The sequence below is a fragment of the Plenodomus lingam genome (assembly GCF_022343315.1).
Source record: "Plenodomus lingam strain CAN1 chromosome Unknown contig_19, whole genome shotgun sequence".
Taxonomy (NCBI): domain Eukaryota; kingdom Fungi; phylum Ascomycota; class Dothideomycetes; order Pleosporales; family Leptosphaeriaceae; genus Plenodomus; species Plenodomus lingam.
The window spans coordinates 1,779,271-1,796,075 of record NW_027093936.1 but is presented as its reverse complement, the minus strand read 5'-3'; the positions used below and the strand labels follow the sequence as shown (position 1 = coordinate 1,796,075).

Here is a 16,805-nt window from a genome sequence, read left to right as displayed (position 1 = left end):
TGCGTGGTGTCGTGTGGGGAGCATTGCCGGCCAGTGGAACCCTTGTTGGTTGTTGGACGTTGAACCCAGACGCGGTAGTTAGGGATCGATGTCACGTGTTCACGTGTTCGATGAGGGCTTGGCAGTAGCGCGGGGCACACGTGTCAAGCTCCTCCACTTGCCCATCATCACACACATTCACTGCATCGCTGTATCACCACATCAACATGTCACCTCTATTAGCATTCCAGACTGGCATGATCATCTGGTGTCTAACAAGATTACATTTACTGCATACAATGCTAATGCTCAACATTCGCGAACGAAAAGCGAAGCAACACCCTGTCCAGTGCTCGCGCACATGCTAACCATGCCAATCTCCTTGTCCTGTCTTTGCAATTCTGCAAACAGTGTTGCTGTCTGGCGCGCGCCTGTGGCTCCAGTAGGATGTCCAAGAGCAATCGCTCCTCCATTGGGATTGACCTTTTCCTCGTCCAGACCCAATGTGCGGATGCACGCGATGGTTTGGCTCGCAAACGCCTCATTCAACTCAATCACGTCTACGTCTTTCAACTTCACGCCCGTCCACTTCAGGAGCGCAGGTATAGCATAGATCGGACTGATACCCATTTCGTCAGGTGCACAACCTTTGACTTGTGTGCCCACAAAGCGACCAAGTGGCTTCAGCCCACGTTCCTCTGCCCATGACCTCCGCGCCAGTATAGTGGACGATGCGCCATCTGAGATTTGAGATCTGATCACATAGTTAGCCTGATGTTAAGGACCAAGGCACCAAGGGGGACGTGTACGAGTTGCCGGCAGTGCTTTTCCCATCTTCACCAAACACGGGTTTGAGCGATGATACTTTCTCAAATGTCAGGCCGTGTCTGATGCCGTCGTCTTTGGTGACTTCGAATCCTGCAAGCTGTCCGGTTGCCTCGTCAATTCGTGGGACAGTGATGGGAGCAATCTCCCAATCGAAACGGCCTTCTGTTTGGGCTCGACTTGCACGGCTGTGACTTCTTACTGCATACTCGTCTTGCGCTTTGCGGTCCACCTTGTAACGCGTCGCTACATTCTCCGATGTTATACCCATGGACATGAGACAGTCGCGTGCATCTTTGACGTCTGAACCCAAAAGCGTGGGAGACACATCAGTGGGGACACCTCGAGAGCCATAGTTTCGCGACATGCTTTCGACACCTCCGGCAAGTCCTACATCAATCTGGCCAACCATGATGGCATGTGACAGATGAGTGATGGCCTGTAAACTGCTTGAGCACTGGCGGTTGACCGTGTGAAATGTGGTCGAATTGGGAAATCCAGCGTGGTTGAGCGCCATACGTCCTGTCTTTGCGAATCCAAGCTCGGCCAGCACATTCCCGATCATTGCGTCGTTGACATCTTTGGCCTCAATCTGAGCACGCTGGACGGCTGCTTTCATGATCTGCCCAGATCAGTCCATACCATTCATCACCCATTGACTGACTAGGCAAGCTTACTGGCATCAAAATATCTTCGGGATGACAGTCTTTATATCCACCCTTGAAGCTTCGACTGATTGGTGACCTGACGGCAGAGAGTAGAACAACATCGTTCGGACTCTTTTGCAACACATTTTTTGCTACTCTGCTAAAAGTCGCCATGTTTCGTAACGATAGGATCCGAAGATACACAGTAGGCGACGCATCATTCAAGACTATCACCCAGGTGTTACCCGGAAAAGGTAGGGCCTGTCGCCTCACGGCTGTGGATGGGTGTAGTGGCGGGGCGCGGAGCCCTTGTGTGTGGGGCGCCATTGGACCCCTCCATGACGACGCAACGAAACACAACTCAATAGGTACGCCCGTGGGAGTTCCGAATTCATCTGGAGCATCTGCATGCGCATACTACTTCGGCCATTACTTACGAACTGGAATCATTCCATCATCCTACGGACACCATTTTCCACCATGGCGCTTCCAAACAAGTATCAGAATGGCAGCATTGACTCGGCAGTCAAGGGTGTATATCGTGCGTCACCTGTGAAGCTCATGATATATGGCAATGGTAGGCATTCATTGCACAACTCTTATCATATTAGGTACTGAATATCTTAGGCACAAGCAACCAGCTCTCTGATGTTATTGCTGAGCTTGGAGCAACAAAGGCCTTTATCATTACTGGTCGATCATTGTATGAGAAGACACCAGTGATCAAGAACATTGAGAAGTCGCTGGGTTCTGCACATGGTGGTACTTTCAGCAAAATCGGACAGCACGCGTAAGACAGAATCAGCACCTCAGAATACGAAAACTGACATACAATAGGCCAATTGGAGACATTCGCGAAGCCACAGCGTTGATGTCAAAGTCTGGATGCGATGTCCTCATTGCAATAGGCGGTGGATCTCCTATTGATTCCGCAAAGGCAATCGCATACAATATACATCAAGAGACAGGAAAGTGGATACCTAGTATCGCAGTGCCTACGACACTGAGCGTGGCGGAGACCACGCAGAATGCTGGCTTCACGACAGAAGAGAAACATAAGATTGCCGTCAGCCATCCCGAGCTAGTACCTAAAGGTGAGATACAGTAACTCGTCATCGTCAGAGACGCGATTAATGTAACTCAGCTGTTGTGTATGATGGTGAAATCGCACTATATACGCCATTGAACCTTTGGACTAGTACGGGAGTATGTCCAAGCACCACCAAGGCATACAGATAATGATTACTGACATTGAGCAGATTCGATCGTTAGATCACGCAGTCGAGTTAATGTACCATCCACTTGCTGCCGAGATTCCCACAAAGCGCATGGCTCTGGAAGCCATCAAAGACCTCTTCACCTACTTGCCCCAATCGAAAGCAGAGCCGGATAATGCCGAAGTGCGCACAAGACTGTTCCTTGCGTGTTACTCTTCGCTCTTCCCTTTCCTGTACACTGGTGGCGTTGGCCTCAGTCACAGCATTGGCCATGCGATAGGCGCAACCTACAGTATCCCACATGGCATAACCAGTTGTTTGAGCTTAGCGCCCACGGTACACTTCAAAGCTAGCAACCCTGAGGAAGCGAAGCAAATTGCCAGAATCATTCCGTACATTGGGAAGCAAAGCACAGGCAGCGATGAAAAGGACTCGCGCATTGTTGCAGACGCGATTGCAGGGCTGGTAGAACAACTTGGTCACAAGACTTCTTTGACAGCTGTAGGCCCTCCCACCGCTTGCTAAAGGGTTCGAATGCTAACGGCGCTGTGCCCAGTATCATGTGCCGACGGGCAATGCCGAGGAAGAAGCGATTGCAATCCGAGCGCTCCACAGCAAGGACCATAAAGATTTCGAGAGCCGTAAGTGCCACCGATCCTTTCCATTCCATGTTCAGATACTGACAGGTGTCTGTAGTAAAGCAAATTGTTCACAATCTTTACTAGACTGTATTTTTAAGATTGAAACTAGTAGTCAGGTACCGGTAGTAGGTAGACAGCATAATGAAGCAATCTCAAGAATCTCTACACCATTGAACACGGTGCAAAAACTCAGATACGTAAGATTACTAACTAAAGGGACCACTCCATCCTCTCCGCAATGCGTCCAAGGAAAACAAGTCCACGATCAATAACTTTGTGTTCTCGCCCTCCGTACCCCAGCCAATCATCGCGCAAGTTGGCCGCATTTCCGCGACCACCTCCGGGCCTGCACCGGCTAAGTTCACACCCGCCACAAACAGTGTGGAGACCTTATCCGCGCCCGCATTTCTTAGCCGTGCATCGGTCCGGCATTTGCGTCGGAGGTACCCCCAAGCCTCTAGGGTGACGATGCATGTGCTATGTCGTGTGGGGAGCTGGTACTCCGCACTGAAAGTCGTTTCTCTTGAGATTCTTTTTCACCTTGTGTGGTTTATTGAGATTTGAGATTTTGGAGATTTTGTGTGGTAGTCACATTCACGTTGTCTACGGTGGTTCACGATTGAAACGCATCACGAGTTACTGAAGAGAAGCAAGATCAGAAAGTACTTACTTACACACATACTTCTTGGTCGAGGTGTAGCAGTGTAACCACTCAAGGGCTTTGGAAAGAACTCACAATTACAACCAAAACCACATTCTCCACGATGCAAAGATCATTCCTCTTCAGCGCCCGCCGTCATGGCCCACCAACAGGTCTCCGCTTCCTCTCCAGCACGCCCTCCCGCCTCGCAATCAACAAAATCGTCTCCTCAGCCGAAGAAGCACTCAAAGACATGAAACCCGGCACCACCGTCCTCGTCGGTGGCTTCGGCTTCTCCGGCGTGCCCAACACGCTCATCAACGCACTCCGAGACCGCAAGGACCTGACCAATTTCACAGTCGTCAGTAACAATGCGGGCATGCCGGGTGTGGGCCTAGGCCAGTTACTGGAGACGAAGCAGATTGGCACCATGATTGCAAGTTATATCGGCGATAACAAGGTGTTTGAGCAGATGTATCTCAAGGGCCAATTGAGTCTGCAATTGACGCCCCAGGGCACGATTGCGGAGAAGTGCGCGGCGGGTGCGGCGGGTGTGCCGGCTTTCTACACACCAGCTGCTTATGGAACTATAGGTAACAATCCTCCGCACGATATACCCAGAATCACGAGAAGCTAATCCAAAATTTCTCACAGTACAAACGGGTGAACTGCCAGTTCGCTACAACACCGACGGTACCATTGCCGTCATGGCGCCGCCCAAAGAAACCCGCGAATTCAACGGCAAGCAATACGTCCTCGAAGAAGCCATCCACGGCGACTACGCCTTCGTCAAGGTCGCCAAGGCAGATCGACTGGGCAATTGCCAGTTCCGCAAGGCGCAGAACAATTTCAACGAGGCCATGGGCAAGAATGCAAAGATGACGATTGTCGAGGCCGACGAGATTGTAGAGGACGGCGCCATTGCACCCGAGGATATTCATCTGCAGGGCATTTACGTCAAGAAGGTGATTAAGAGTACCGTGGGCAAAGCGATAGAGAGACTAGTGCATTACAAGGATCCCGAGGCTCAGAAGAAGGCTATTCTTGAGGGTGGTGCGTTCTTTCTTGTCTGCACGTATGTGTAACTTTAGTTCTTTTGCTAACGAAACTCTGCCAGGCTCGTCGGAAGCGGCGCAGAAACGCGAACGCATCATCAAGCGTGCGGCGCAGGAACTCAAGGATGGCATGTATGTCAATCTTGGTATTGGGATGCCGCTCGCTGCTCCCGCATTTTTGCCAGAAGGCACGGAGATTGTGTTGGAGTCTGAGAACGGGATTCTGGGGATGGGGCGGTATCCCATGCCGGGCGAGGAAGGTGAGGAACACGCACGATATGCCGAAACAAAAACCATGTACCAATGGTTTACAAACTTGACACTTTACTGACTCTGTTGTTTACACAGACCCGGACCTGATTAACGCGGGCAAAGAGACTGTCACGCTGATCAAAGGAGCCTCTACCTTTGGTAGCCATGAGAGTTTCGGAATGATAAGATCAGGACGCATCGATGTCGCCATGCTCGGCGCCATGCAAGTCAATCAATACGGAGGTACGTTCATCTCCCTTCTCCCCCATCCATTCCGCCATCCCTCTTCAACCCACCCAAACCCAACATTCACCCCGTTAACACCCCTCCAGACCTAGCAAACTTCATGCTCCCCGGTAAAGTCAAAGGTATTGGCGGCGCCATGGACCTCGTCGCCAACCCCACGCAAACCAAAGTCGTCATTACCATGGAACATGTGGACAAAAAGGGCAACCCCAAGATCCTCAACAAATGCAGTTTCCCCCTCACGGGCCAAAAGTGCGTCAGCACGATTATCACAGATCTAGCGGTGTTTGATGTCGATCGGGTGGAAGGATTGACGCTGAAGGAGGTGGCAAAGGGGGTTAGTGTGGAAGAGGTGAGGAGTAAGACGGAGGCGCCGTTCAAGGTTGCAGAGGACTTGAAGGAGATGAGTATTTGAGTTGTGACAGGTCTGTAAGTGATGTTGGAGAAATCGGTACGATGTGTACAGATGAAGTGTTCGTGTCTCGATCAAGGGTAGGAATAGCATATTGGGGATTTCAGCATAGGCGCATGTAAAAGGTGTTTATTCATTGCTCAACCATCCCAAAAAAAAATTAGACAAAACTTCTCTCAACTGTCACAAATCCCACCCCCATCCTCCCTCACTCTACTTACTCCCCCCCTCCACCTGATCCAGCGTCACATACGCCTCCCCAGGCACATCCTCACTAATATCACCCCACGCACTCCAATGCTTATGCACCAACCTCCTCCCCTCCACCTCATCCGCAATCGCAATCGCCAAATCCCCCACACTAATCCCCGTCAGTCTTCCCTCAAACACACTCTCCCCCTCCTTCTGCTCCCCGACCAACACCATATCATCCACACTAATCTCATACCTCCCCGTCCGCTTCCCCGGCCTGTACAGCGCCGCCGGCGACACAAAACTCCACTCAAACGACGTATTCCCATCGAAAAACATAAACGCCGTTCGTCCCGCCTTGATAAAATCACTCGCCATATCCTGCGTCCGGATCTCGTCTTCGTACTCTTGTATCGCGGCGCGATCGGCGTCAGTGGCGCTGCCGTTGCTCACGGCGAGGCGCGCGCTGCGGTAGCGTCGGAGTGCGGTGCCCATGATGCCCAGGCGTTGCTCCATGTAGGCGATGTGGGCGAGTGAGGTGGAGATTGCGCGGCGGTAGGCGAGGAAGAAGTCTGGGTGGTCGACGCAGGGGGTTTGGGTGCCTGGGACGTGGAGGGAGCCGGCGCCGCCGACGAAGAGGAAGTAAGTTGCTGGGGAGAGTTTGTAGGCTAGGATGAGCTTGCGGACGGTTTCGAGGAAGGGCACTTTGGGTTGGTTAGTTGTTGTTTTTCTGGTTCTTCTTCTTCTTCCCCCCGCAGGAAGAATCACGGCGCAAATTGCTGGGTATAACTCACTGTATAAAAGTGCCCCTGCGCCCGCAGTATGCGGTCCATATTCCGAAACTAAGACATCAATCCCCTCGAAACTCTTTGCCAATTCTTCAATAGAAACGGCATCGATATCCACAGATCGTGGGATGTAGCGTTCATGTTTCCCTAGGTTTTCTGGGTGCCGGGAGATACCAATGACAGTGTGTCCTCTATTCAGCAATTCGACACAAAGATAGGAGCCGCCGAATCCTGCGGGGCCAATTACACCTACGCGCAGGGGTGCAGAGGACATGGTTTTTTTTTGGGGGGGGGGGGGGTTTAGATTTAGGATTTGGTGGTGGTTTGGCAAAGATGACAATTTTTTCTTTGCTGGAGGAGCAAGTGTATAAAGGCCGTGATAAGTTGCGCGTACAGAGGCGATGCTGGTGAATGTAAATTCACATGATTTCTCATAAGCGACAGTCTCCAACCCTTCATACAAGCATCCAGCAAGGGGTCCAGCGGCACCCATGCAACCGAGGCGCGAATGGGTTGGGGTAATTTATGGGGTAAATGGTCGAGGTGAGGGGTGCATGTGGGGCAGAACACCACAGCCAGGGACTACCGTATTCCCCGCTGACCTACCTACATACTGGTAGCGAATTCTAGGCATTGGTTACTAACTGATTGAATCATTGGGAGCAGTAAACACGCGTTGTCACGAGGGGAAAACCACATACAAGTTGAGTATACATCAAGTTGATTATACACGGTACCATCATCGCTCAGCAAATTTCAGCAGGTTGTAGGGTATAGCAATATGGCGGAAAACTACGCTTTTATAGGTATACAGACTTTCACTATACCTTTCCATTCTCAATACAATGCTGAACGAAAATCAGGCCTGGGAGCCATGGGCTACGCAATGGCCTCCAACATCCGTAGAAAGATGCCAGCGTCTTCCACCCTCTACATCAACGACATCAATGCCGCAGCCTGCACACGCTTCCAAAACGAGTACAGCACTCTCGGCCCCATTGAAATCTTGTCCACTGCACGCGAGGCAGCCGACAACGCCAAAGTGCTGATTTCCATCGTCCCAGCCGGCGTCGACGTGAAGAAAGTATACCTGGACCACGAAACGGGCGTCATTGCCGCGCGCAAGGATAAAGATAGATTAATACTGGAATGCAGTACGATTGATGTCGAGACGACAAAGGAAGTAGGCAAGACATTGGGAGATGGAGGTTGGGGAATCTACATCGACACTCCCGTATCCGTACGTCCTTTTCCCAATCCCCCCCAAAGTCAAACCCCCTCCCCTTCTAACCAAAGCCATACACAAACAAACAGGGCGGAGTCCCAGCAGCCCAATCCGGCACTCTAGCCATGCTCATCGGCTACCCATCACCCCCCTCCGAACCCTCCCCCTCAACCCCATACCCCCATCTCCTTACCCCAACCCTCCACATGCTCGGCCCCCCCTCAAAATTCCACTACCTATCCACCCTCGGTGCCGGCCTGACCGCAAAAATCGCAAACAACTACCTCTCCGGCACAATCCTGCTCGCGACCGCCGAAGCCCTGGCACTCGGTACGCGTCACGGGCTCGATCCGCGCGCTCTGTATGCCGTGATTCAGTCGTCGACGGGCCAGTCGTGGATGTGCGACCACGTGTGTCCGATTCCGAATGTGCAGACGCAGTATTGGGTGCCGAGTAACAGTGGGTATAGGCCGGGGTTCCGGACGGAGATGATGGTCAAGGATTTGGATTTGGGGGTTAGGAGTGCGGCGGAGGTTGGGGTCGAGCCGACGATGGCGAGGGCGGCGTTGGCGGTTTGGGAACGTGCGGCGGTGGATGAGAGGTGTAGGGGGAGGGATGGGAGTAGTGTTTATTTACATGTTGGGGGGGTGTTGCCGGAGGGGTATGAGGATTTGGGGAGGAAGGAAGGGGGAGAGTGGGTGTTTGGGGAGTGATAGCTTTCAGATAGGTGGTGGAATTTCTGGTACAGATTTAGTTTTTTTTTGGAGCTTCCTAGCTGTAAGTTACAAAGTTGGTGAGATGAGAAGAGACATTTCAGGTGAATAGGATGGCAATGATTCTTTGCATAAACTATAAGTGTGCAGTAGTTTGTGATTGTGACTAAAATTCCCCTACCTAACCTCAACATCCCCTCATCTCCCCTGCAAGAAATTCTGAAAAGCAGTCAAGACAGCATCAAACCCGACGGCCTCACCAATCTGCAAAATCCTCTCCTCTCTCCCGACATGCTTTGGGTCCCCCTCTGCAGTCCACCTACACGTATTTCCCTCACTACTCGGCCCATACACCCTCGCCGCAAATCCACCGTCCTTGACCGGCGGCCACGGATCCTCGCCATTGACAAACTTGATAAAGTCCTCGGCGTAGGCGCGTGCAACTTTGCGCTGCTCATCTCCAAGGGTGTCGTTGAAGTTTTGAAACAGATAGGCGACGTCGAGAATGTGGCCTGGCTCTCCTTGGAAGCGACCTTCCCAGGGAATCCCCTCGTTGAAGTGATACAGGAAGAATTTGTTTTCGGGGGTGTTGGGCCAGCCCTGTGCGAAGGCACGGGCGGGGGCGTAGAAGGCGATTTCGGAAGCGAAGCGAAGAATGGTGAGCACGGCTTCGTCGTCGCTGGTGGTGGGCGTGATTTTGTATGCAGAAAGGAGCTGTTGTGCGACTTCGGGATGGGACGAGAGAGATTTAGTGATGGAGTCTGTGAAGGCTTGGGCAATGTTTGCTTTGCGCGCGTCAAGTACCATATAGGCGATGATATTGGCGTCTAATTTTGACTCGCCGATCATGAGGGCTTTGCACCATTTTCTGCCTGGCATGGGCCATTCGGGGCTGTCTTGCTTGGAGGAGACATTTTTGAACGTGGGCAGGCCTGGGACTACGTCTCCGTCGATGGAAGGGATCAGGGGAGCAGCCGGTGGGACTTTCTGCCAGAGATCGTCTACAGGGCATTTTAGAAGGGCTTCTATACGCTCTTCTGGTGATTTGTCTGCGAGTTCTAGTGCTTCGACGACTTGTTTGTACGATGACTCTGTCACCTCCTGTGGTATAGGAGGGAAGAGGAGCACAGCTCCACCGGTGCTGAGACATCGCTTCATCAGAGGTTCCTTTGAGCAGAGGTGCATTGTTACGGATACTGCATATTATCATCAGCACGTGAAATCGACTCTAGAGCACTATCACTTACATCCACCAGCACTCTCTCCAACCGTCGTAATCTCATCCGGATTTCCACCAAATCCCCCAACGAACTTCTTGACCCACTTTAGTGCAAGACGCTGGTCGCGTAGGCCATTGTTTGGTTCATATCCCGCTTTGCGCAGTTCTTCAGAGGTCAGGAACCCTGGAGCACCTAGGCGATAACTGTGCTTGTCTTTAGCTAGCAGGCTTGCTGAGATGACAAGCCAAGGGCACTCACTTGATTGTGATTCCAATCATGGGCTTCTTCTTCTCCTTTGACAACCTGATCAGCGGCGCTGGATCGTAATGCGGGTACCAACTTGATCCCACGGCGAATCCTCCGCCATGAATAAAAACATAAACGGGCAAATTCGCCTTGTGATCAATATCCCCATTCTCATTCGATGGTACAGTGACATTCAGGTTCAAGCCTTCCAGATCGGAATGTGGCGGCACATCCGGTAACGGCAGCGTCTTTTGGATATAGCCAAACTCGTTGTTGATTGCGCCGATTGGAGAAATAGGCGGTGGTCTTGCAGGTAGGTATATTAGTAGGTTCCAGTTATGCGTGAAGTGACTTCACTGTGAATTGGTGTGAAGGAGATCTTACCCGAATTTCGTCGCATCCCTCGTCTGCGGACCATATCCCTCCACCATCTCGGCCCTTGCAAAACGGTTCTTCAACGCGCCATACTGCAGTCCGAGAAACTGTACAACACCATCTACACTATTCCCCCGTATCTCGCCCAGCTCCGTGTGCTTCAACGTGGCCGACATGTCTCTTGCTCGCTCTGAAGAAGATTTCGGTGCAATTGCGGGAATTTAGTTACCTCTCACTTTCGTCGTTGTCTGTGGTTTGTTTATGAACTCGTCTACCTACCTGTCTATGGTATATGCCGAACAGTCGTCACCCCCCTGTCGAATAAGGATCCAGGCTTGTTGCCGCAGATCGTAAGGAAGGTTGCGGAAAGGTCAGGCGTGGGGAAAGGCGTTTACCCCGCGTCGCTTTCACGCCAAGTCGATAGCTGTGGTGGGGCGAAGCTTTAGGTTGTGCTCCCCGAGTAGATGGCCGTCTTAGGCGATGTGGGGGAAAACATGGATAGTATGGCAGCTTCATATGATCGGATGCCGGAAATTTAGAGTCTAAGGCCTGCTTTCTAGGCATGCAGATTAATCATCACGTGTGGCTACGGTAACTGTGAGGGTGAGTAGCTGGGTGTCTTGGAGTTTTGCTTCAGATTCATGTCACTACGGTACCGGTACCTACCATTCCGTCAATTGGTGCAGCACCAAGGAACATTCGAAAAATATGGCAACCCATGAAAACAAAGACGAGACTACAGAAATGGGCAGTGTACCGCAAACCGACGCGTTTGTGGAATTATCGCTGCTTGATGGCGGGAGCTTTCTAGCTGATCTCAGCCGCATGCACGAGGGCGAATCTGGCACGTTCCGCATGTACAACTGGGCATTTTACATATCCCATAAAGGGAGACATGTCCTTTGGGATCTGGGGTTAGATGAGGTATGTATGTGGTGGTGTTGATGCGCCCTGATATCAACAACCCATTTGGCTACCATACTTATAAAAACACTCATCTATAGGATCGCAGCTGTTACACACCATGGGTCAACAAGCACATGCTCGACATTTGCAACCACGTCGGTCCCCGTCGAAGCATAGTCCAGCAATTATCAGAACGAGGCGTGACGGCTGATCAGATCGACACCGTGCTATTTAGGTACGTCTTCATTCTCCATGTTCGCTCAACGATTCAACACGAACACTTCAATCTTCCAACTCTACAACACTTCAACCTTTCACCCCTTCAACCCTCCACTCCAACCCTCCAACCCTCCACTCCAACCCTCCAACCCTCCAACCCTCCAACGCTCTACCCCTTCACCCATTCACCCACCCCTCCACCCCAACTAACCCCCCCAGCCATGCCCACTGGGACCACTCCCGCCCCATCAGCGACCTCTTCCCCCACGCCACCGCCCACTTTGGCCCGGGCACCTACGCCCACTGCACCCCCGGCCACACCCAAAACCCCTCCCACCAATTCGACGGCCGTTTCTTCGACCCCATCCACGCAACCGAAAAAAGCAGCGAACTAACCGGCCCCTGGATCCCCTTTGGCCCCTTCCCCAAAGCCCTCGACTACTTCCACGACGGCAGTTTCTGGATCCTACAGGCGCCGGGCCATATGCCCGGGAACTTGGCGGCGGCGGCGCGGCTGCAGAGTGGGGAGTGGGTGGTGTTGGGGAGTGATTGTAAGTAGGAAAAGATGGGATTTGTGGGGGGGTTTGAGGGATGTGATGCTGACTGAAGTTTTTTTTTGCGGGGGCATAGGTTGTCATTCGCGGTAGGTTTGCTGTATACCTGTTTCATTATATCATCCCGTGTGAGAGAAGACTGACCCCATTAGACCCCTTCTCGACGGCCAGTGCCAAATCGCGTCGTTTCAGGGCCCGGGGAATGAGATGTTGTCGCTGCATGCGGATGTCGAGGCTGCTCGGAGCACGATTGCGAAGATTCGGATCTTGGAGCGGGATTTTGGGTTTCATACTGCACTGGCGCATGATTCGTCGTGGTTGAAGAAGGGGGAAGATGCGGTGTTGATGGGTTTGTTGGATGATGAGATGCGGGTTGCGGCGCGGGAAAGAATACCTTTTGATGAGATAGCTTGAGTGCAAGACATGGAGACGGCGGTTGTTGCGATGGCCTAGTATCTTTGAAGGGTCGACCTAGGTATAAGCATTTGTATTATCCATATACTAAGTCCCAAATGAAGAAGTGGGATAACATTCTGCTTTGTACCTCACTGCCGAATTCATTAACCCCTTCTTCAATCACAAAACAATTCAACCACAGCAAACACTTAGAACTACGTCACCACTCCTTCCCCAGAGCTTCCAACAATAACACGCCATGAAAATCGCACAAATACCGTGAACACCAGGCCCACTCCAAACAACAACATAAAATCAGCGTCACCATGTGGCGCAGCCTCTTCCTGAGCGCCATCCCCCAAGTCCGAATATTGCGACCTGGTGTCTTCATCGCCATCACTGTACAAAACTCCATCGCACAGAAGCGGACTGCACGATGGCTTCCCCTTTCCATCACTCCACATCATAGCTGCAGGAAGTTTCATATCCACCGTATCATCTTCTTCCTCCTCAACCTCCCCACCTCCCTGCTCATCCTCACTATTCGGCTGCAATCTTTCACGTAGATACTGCTTCCAAGCGTCTTTTACAGGGGTACCACATTCGAAACTACTCTCATTCTCATTGTCAGAAGACAGACTTTCGTCCAGCGGCGCAAGATCATCATCTCTGAACTTCTCGAGTTCTTGGAGTTCCGCGCGCTCCTCAGCGTCCAGATCGTCCATGTAAGCGGGTCGAGCCATGTTTGCAAATTCATTTGAGACCGGGGCTTTATGGCGGCGCCTGGTGGGTGATTCGGAGTATACATTCGCTTTACTGAACCCGGGTAGTGGTGTACTTAGTACTGTAGACGTTGTGGGCATGGGGCTCAGATTGATGCTGTCGTCCGCATCAACACGAATGCTAGGTTCCTGGCTCTCTTATTAGCTATCGTGGACGACGTGCATCTGCACTGGTAGAATATTCAAAATATACCTTTTCCGAACCATCTGAGCTCTCAGCATCGAGTACCCACTCCGCCGCATCGCCACTATCATACCGATCTTCTTCGGCTGCAGCTTGAGGAATGCGGCTCTTTTCTTGCTCCCATTTCTTCGTGAGTTCCTCGTTGATCTGGGTGCGAAGATTGTCCCGTCGATTCTGCTCACTCTTTGGAATGAGACCGGGTCCCGGCCAGGCACCGCTGGTATACTGGCTGGACGCTGTCCGTCCGGTCATGTATGTTGTGTTCAAGACTTCTTCCATGGTATCTTCTTGAATCTTTTCGTTCCCACTCGTTTTCTGTGTCTTGATATCTGCTGGATAGTGCTGCACATATAACTTGCTAAACGCTGGCTTCGATGGTCTTGCAGTTTTGTCCGGATTTTCACAGTCTCCGCTATCGTGGTCTTCGTTCCCATCCTTTTGTTCCTTTGGCTGCGCTTCGATATCCACATCTTCCCCGTCGCTTGAGGTCATACTCTTATCCTCATCCTCATACCCATCGCTCGCCTCGTCACCATAATCAAACTGCTCTTCACCGTATCGCCACTCGTCTTCTTTTCCAGCGTCACTACTGCCCTCCAACAATTCATAACCTCGAGTGACAATTTCCCGAACCTCCAGTCGTGATGGCGAGAGGGAAGGTGCAAGAGTCTGCGTAGTCGGTGCAGTTGACGGTGATGAATCCAATTCGCCCAAGATTCTGTCTATAGCGTTGCGCACATTGCGCGACGAGCTCAGCAGTGTAGAGACTGGAGATTCCGAAGCAGCAGCAGAAGAAGAGGGTTTTCTCGGTGATGCTGGAGTAGAAGGCATCGTGAACGACGGCCTGTTGCGGGAGTGCAATCAGCTGTTGTTGGAGCCGGGATGAGTGGGTAGGTCTGATTGTAGCGTGGTCAAAGTAAAAAGAGTACATGAACAGAACGAATGAACAAACAACTGTCAGATCGAGACTTGGTTGCCACAGCAAGCTGTTTGGGAAGGCGCAAGACGTCACTGTGCGATGCTAAGATGGTGAAAGAGGATGCACGCGCCCTCCACCACGAATCTCAACAACGCCACTTCTCGGAATCAGGGTAAGAGCAAGGATCGTGTACTTGAACATAATTTCCCATTGTGTTTCTGTGAGATACTATTTCCACATCAGATGCCAACACTCCATTCCAAACCAACTCACCACACCCACATCAAACCTCAACACCATCCTCATTCACCTTGACACCGCGAAGCACGTATCCATCTCTCCTTGCCTCCTCCGCCTCGCTCGCCACCATCTCCCTCGCCCATTCACCTCTAGGCACCCACCTAACCTTGTACGTCTTCGCCATCGTCGTGCTCCCCGCATCAAACGCCGCATCCCCAGTATCAACCTTTACTTCCCTCCCGTCTTCCCCAAGCGGCGGCAGAATATCAAACGCCCATAACAGTTTCGCGAGGACAATGAACATGCTATTCTCTGCGAGGTGGACACCGCTGCAAATTCGCCTGCCGGCACCAAAGGCCCAATGATCTCGCGCCTCGGCGGGGCCTGCGGCGTAGTGGCCTGAGCCGTAGGTGTAGCCGAGGAAGCGATCTGGGTTGAAGGACTCTGGGTTGGGGTAGATTTCCGGATTGTAGTGGATAGGGTATTGTTGGAGGCAAACGACGGATTGGGCAGGGATGTAAATGTTGTTGTAAGATATGGGCGCGGTAGTGTAGTGTGGGGTACCGATGTTGGTTACAGGGCGAAGACGCAAAGTTTCCTTGACAATGGCGCGAATATACGGCAGTGAAGACTCGTCTGAGAATGTGGGCGAGCGCTGGGTTCCGACGACCGCGTCAAGCTGCTCATGGGCTTTGGCTCGGACGTCTGGGTGTGCAGATAGGTAGAGGATTGCGGTGTTGAGGGCTGCACTGGTGGTTTCACTGCCAGCTTCTATCATGCTGCCTGCGAGGAAGGCGGCTTGGAGTTCGGATATACCTTGAGAAGCATAGTCGCTGTCGACGAGCTGTTTGACGAAACACTCGGGGGCAGATTTTGTTTCCATTTGCGTTTTGAGAGAGCTGAAAAAGGACATCCAGAGGTTGGCTTGCTTCTGAAAATAGGGTTGAAGAGGTTTGCGCCACCATTGAAGACGTCGAGGTAGGGCACCCAGGAAAGGAAGAGTATCGGCGAGATAGTGCCCAGGTTTCGCAATGACGCTAAAGTCGGCCATGAGGGAGTAAACTTGGTGGACTTCCTCACAGTCCTGCCATGACCGTGTCAGTTTACCATTGACAGGTATATTGAGGGACTGAAAAGGATCAAACTCACCCACTCCGGTATCCGCCTCCCATACGTACTCGTCATGATTACACTGACAGTATACCTCCTGATCGCCTTGTAACTCACTTCATTCCCAACCTTCTCATCCCCATTATTGAGAATCTCCTCACACAGCATCTTGGCCTCATACTCCTGGCTGGGTTTGAACGTAGCGCTCACCGCCGGCGTCAACAACTTATGGCTGATTCCCCTCAACTTCCTCCACTCGGGCCCATACTCCATAAACAGGAAGCGCATCCCGCCCGACAAGGCATCGCTGGCCACTGGCAACGGCGCCCGCGAAGACGTGTGTGCAGATTGCTTGTCGAGAATCTCCTTGCAGGCAGCAGGCGAGCATATCATGTACCAGTCGTTCCAGCCGAGTCGGATCTTGTACAGGTCGCCGTATTCCCGCGCCCATGCGGTGATTTGTCGGTGTGGCTGCGCGCCGAGTTGGTGTGCATTGCCTAGGATTGGGACACCTTTGGGACCTGGAGCGGGTTTGAGGCCGGGAGGAGGTTTGTTCTTATACCGGTTATAGAATAGGAGGCCGAGGAGAAGGAAGAAGACGAGGACGAGAGTGTACATGTGGGCCAGCCTTTATCTTTTTGAAGATGCCAATGAAACTTTCAGAAAACCGCTAGCAATGAGAGAAAGGTGCGAAGTTTTGGCTGATGACCTATCTGCTGTGTATGATACGATGCATAGAATTTGCATATAACTAATTCCCTGGGGATCGATGTTCTAGTATCGGCATGTAATTAAAGTTTTGGGGAAAGACTAGGATGCTGC

General features: G+C 51.9%; 10 protein-coding genes across 10 annotated transcripts; 4 read left to right on the top strand and 6 right to left on the bottom strand.

The window, feature by feature from the left end:
* Window positions 1–288: 288 nt before the first annotated feature.
* On the bottom strand, window positions 289–1,625 carry IAQ61_004643 (uncharacterized protein; the record flags this gene model as incomplete). The annotated part of the gene is made up of 3 exons (XM_003839238.1): window positions 289–733; window positions 789–1,426; window positions 1,482–1,625. The coding sequence occupies 3 exons, from the start codon at window positions 1,623–1,625 to the stop codon at window positions 289–291; spliced, it is 1,227 nt and encodes a 408-aa protein (XP_003839286.1).
* A 306-nt stretch (window positions 1,626–1,931) lies between these two features.
* Window positions 1,932–3,393, top strand: IAQ61_004642 (uncharacterized protein; the record flags this gene model as incomplete). The annotated part of the gene is made up of 7 exons (XM_003839237.2): window positions 1,932–2,028; window positions 2,079–2,241; window positions 2,289–2,545; window positions 2,596–2,657; window positions 2,711–3,169; window positions 3,225–3,309; window positions 3,365–3,393. The coding sequence occupies 7 exons, from the start codon at window positions 1,932–1,934 to the stop codon at window positions 3,391–3,393; spliced, it is 1,152 nt and encodes a 383-aa protein (XP_003839285.2).
* A 680-nt stretch (window positions 3,394–4,073) lies between these two features.
* IAQ61_004641 (uncharacterized protein) lies at window positions 4,074–5,917 on the top strand (the record flags this gene model as incomplete). The annotated part of the gene is made up of 5 exons (XM_066096441.1): window positions 4,074–4,542; window positions 4,604–5,002; window positions 5,067–5,264; window positions 5,353–5,499; window positions 5,589–5,917. The coding sequence occupies 5 exons, from the start codon at window positions 4,074–4,076 to the stop codon at window positions 5,915–5,917; spliced, it is 1,542 nt and encodes a 513-aa protein (XP_065953759.1).
* A 210-nt stretch (window positions 5,918–6,127) lies between these two features.
* IAQ61_004640 (uncharacterized protein) lies at window positions 6,128–7,168 on the bottom strand (the record flags this gene model as incomplete). Its single annotated transcript, XM_066096440.1, has 1 exon — window positions 6,128–7,168. The coding sequence occupies one exon, from the start codon at window positions 7,166–7,168 to the stop codon at window positions 6,128–6,130; it is 1,041 nt and encodes a 346-aa protein (XP_065953758.1).
* Window positions 7,169–7,675: 507 nt separating this feature from the next.
* Window positions 7,676–8,832, top strand: IAQ61_004639 (uncharacterized protein; the record flags this gene model as incomplete). Its single annotated transcript, XM_003839235.2, has 2 exons — window positions 7,676–8,134; window positions 8,209–8,832. The coding sequence occupies 2 exons, from the start codon at window positions 7,676–7,678 to the stop codon at window positions 8,830–8,832; spliced, it is 1,083 nt and encodes a 360-aa protein (XP_003839283.2).
* A 198-nt stretch (window positions 8,833–9,030) lies between these two features.
* On the bottom strand, window positions 9,031–10,849 carry IAQ61_004638 (uncharacterized protein; the record flags this gene model as incomplete). The annotated part of the gene is made up of 4 exons (XM_003839234.1): window positions 9,031–10,028; window positions 10,080–10,255; window positions 10,311–10,604; window positions 10,683–10,849. The coding sequence occupies 4 exons, from the start codon at window positions 10,847–10,849 to the stop codon at window positions 9,031–9,033; spliced, it is 1,635 nt and encodes a 544-aa protein (XP_003839282.1).
* Window positions 10,850–11,381: 532 nt separating this feature from the next.
* IAQ61_004637 (uncharacterized protein) lies at window positions 11,382–12,766 on the top strand (the record flags this gene model as incomplete). The annotated part of the gene is made up of 4 exons (XM_066096439.1): window positions 11,382–11,597; window positions 11,678–11,814; window positions 12,018–12,353; window positions 12,505–12,766. 4 exons carry the CDS (start codon window positions 11,382–11,384, stop codon window positions 12,764–12,766), a joined length of 951 nt encoding a protein of 316 aa, XP_065953757.1.
* A 197-nt stretch (window positions 12,767–12,963) lies between these two features.
* On the bottom strand, window positions 12,964–13,611 carry IAQ61_004636 (uncharacterized protein; the record flags this gene model as incomplete). The annotated part of the gene is made up of 1 exon (XM_066096438.1): window positions 12,964–13,611. One exon carries the CDS (start codon window positions 13,609–13,611, stop codon window positions 12,964–12,966), a length of 648 nt encoding a protein of 215 aa, XP_065953756.1.
* A 64-nt stretch (window positions 13,612–13,675) lies between these two features.
* IAQ61_004635 (uncharacterized protein) lies at window positions 13,676–14,545 on the bottom strand (the record flags this gene model as incomplete). The annotated part of the gene is made up of 1 exon (XM_003839232.2): window positions 13,676–14,545. The coding sequence occupies one exon, from the start codon at window positions 14,543–14,545 to the stop codon at window positions 13,676–13,678; it is 870 nt and encodes a 289-aa protein (XP_003839280.2).
* Window positions 14,546–14,916: 371 nt separating this feature from the next.
* On the bottom strand, window positions 14,917–16,601 carry IAQ61_004634 (uncharacterized protein; the record flags this gene model as incomplete). Its single annotated transcript, XM_003839231.1, has 2 exons — window positions 14,917–15,957; window positions 16,023–16,601. The coding sequence occupies 2 exons, from the start codon at window positions 16,599–16,601 to the stop codon at window positions 14,917–14,919; spliced, it is 1,620 nt and encodes a 539-aa protein (XP_003839279.1).
* Window positions 16,602–16,805: the final 204 nt, after the last annotated feature.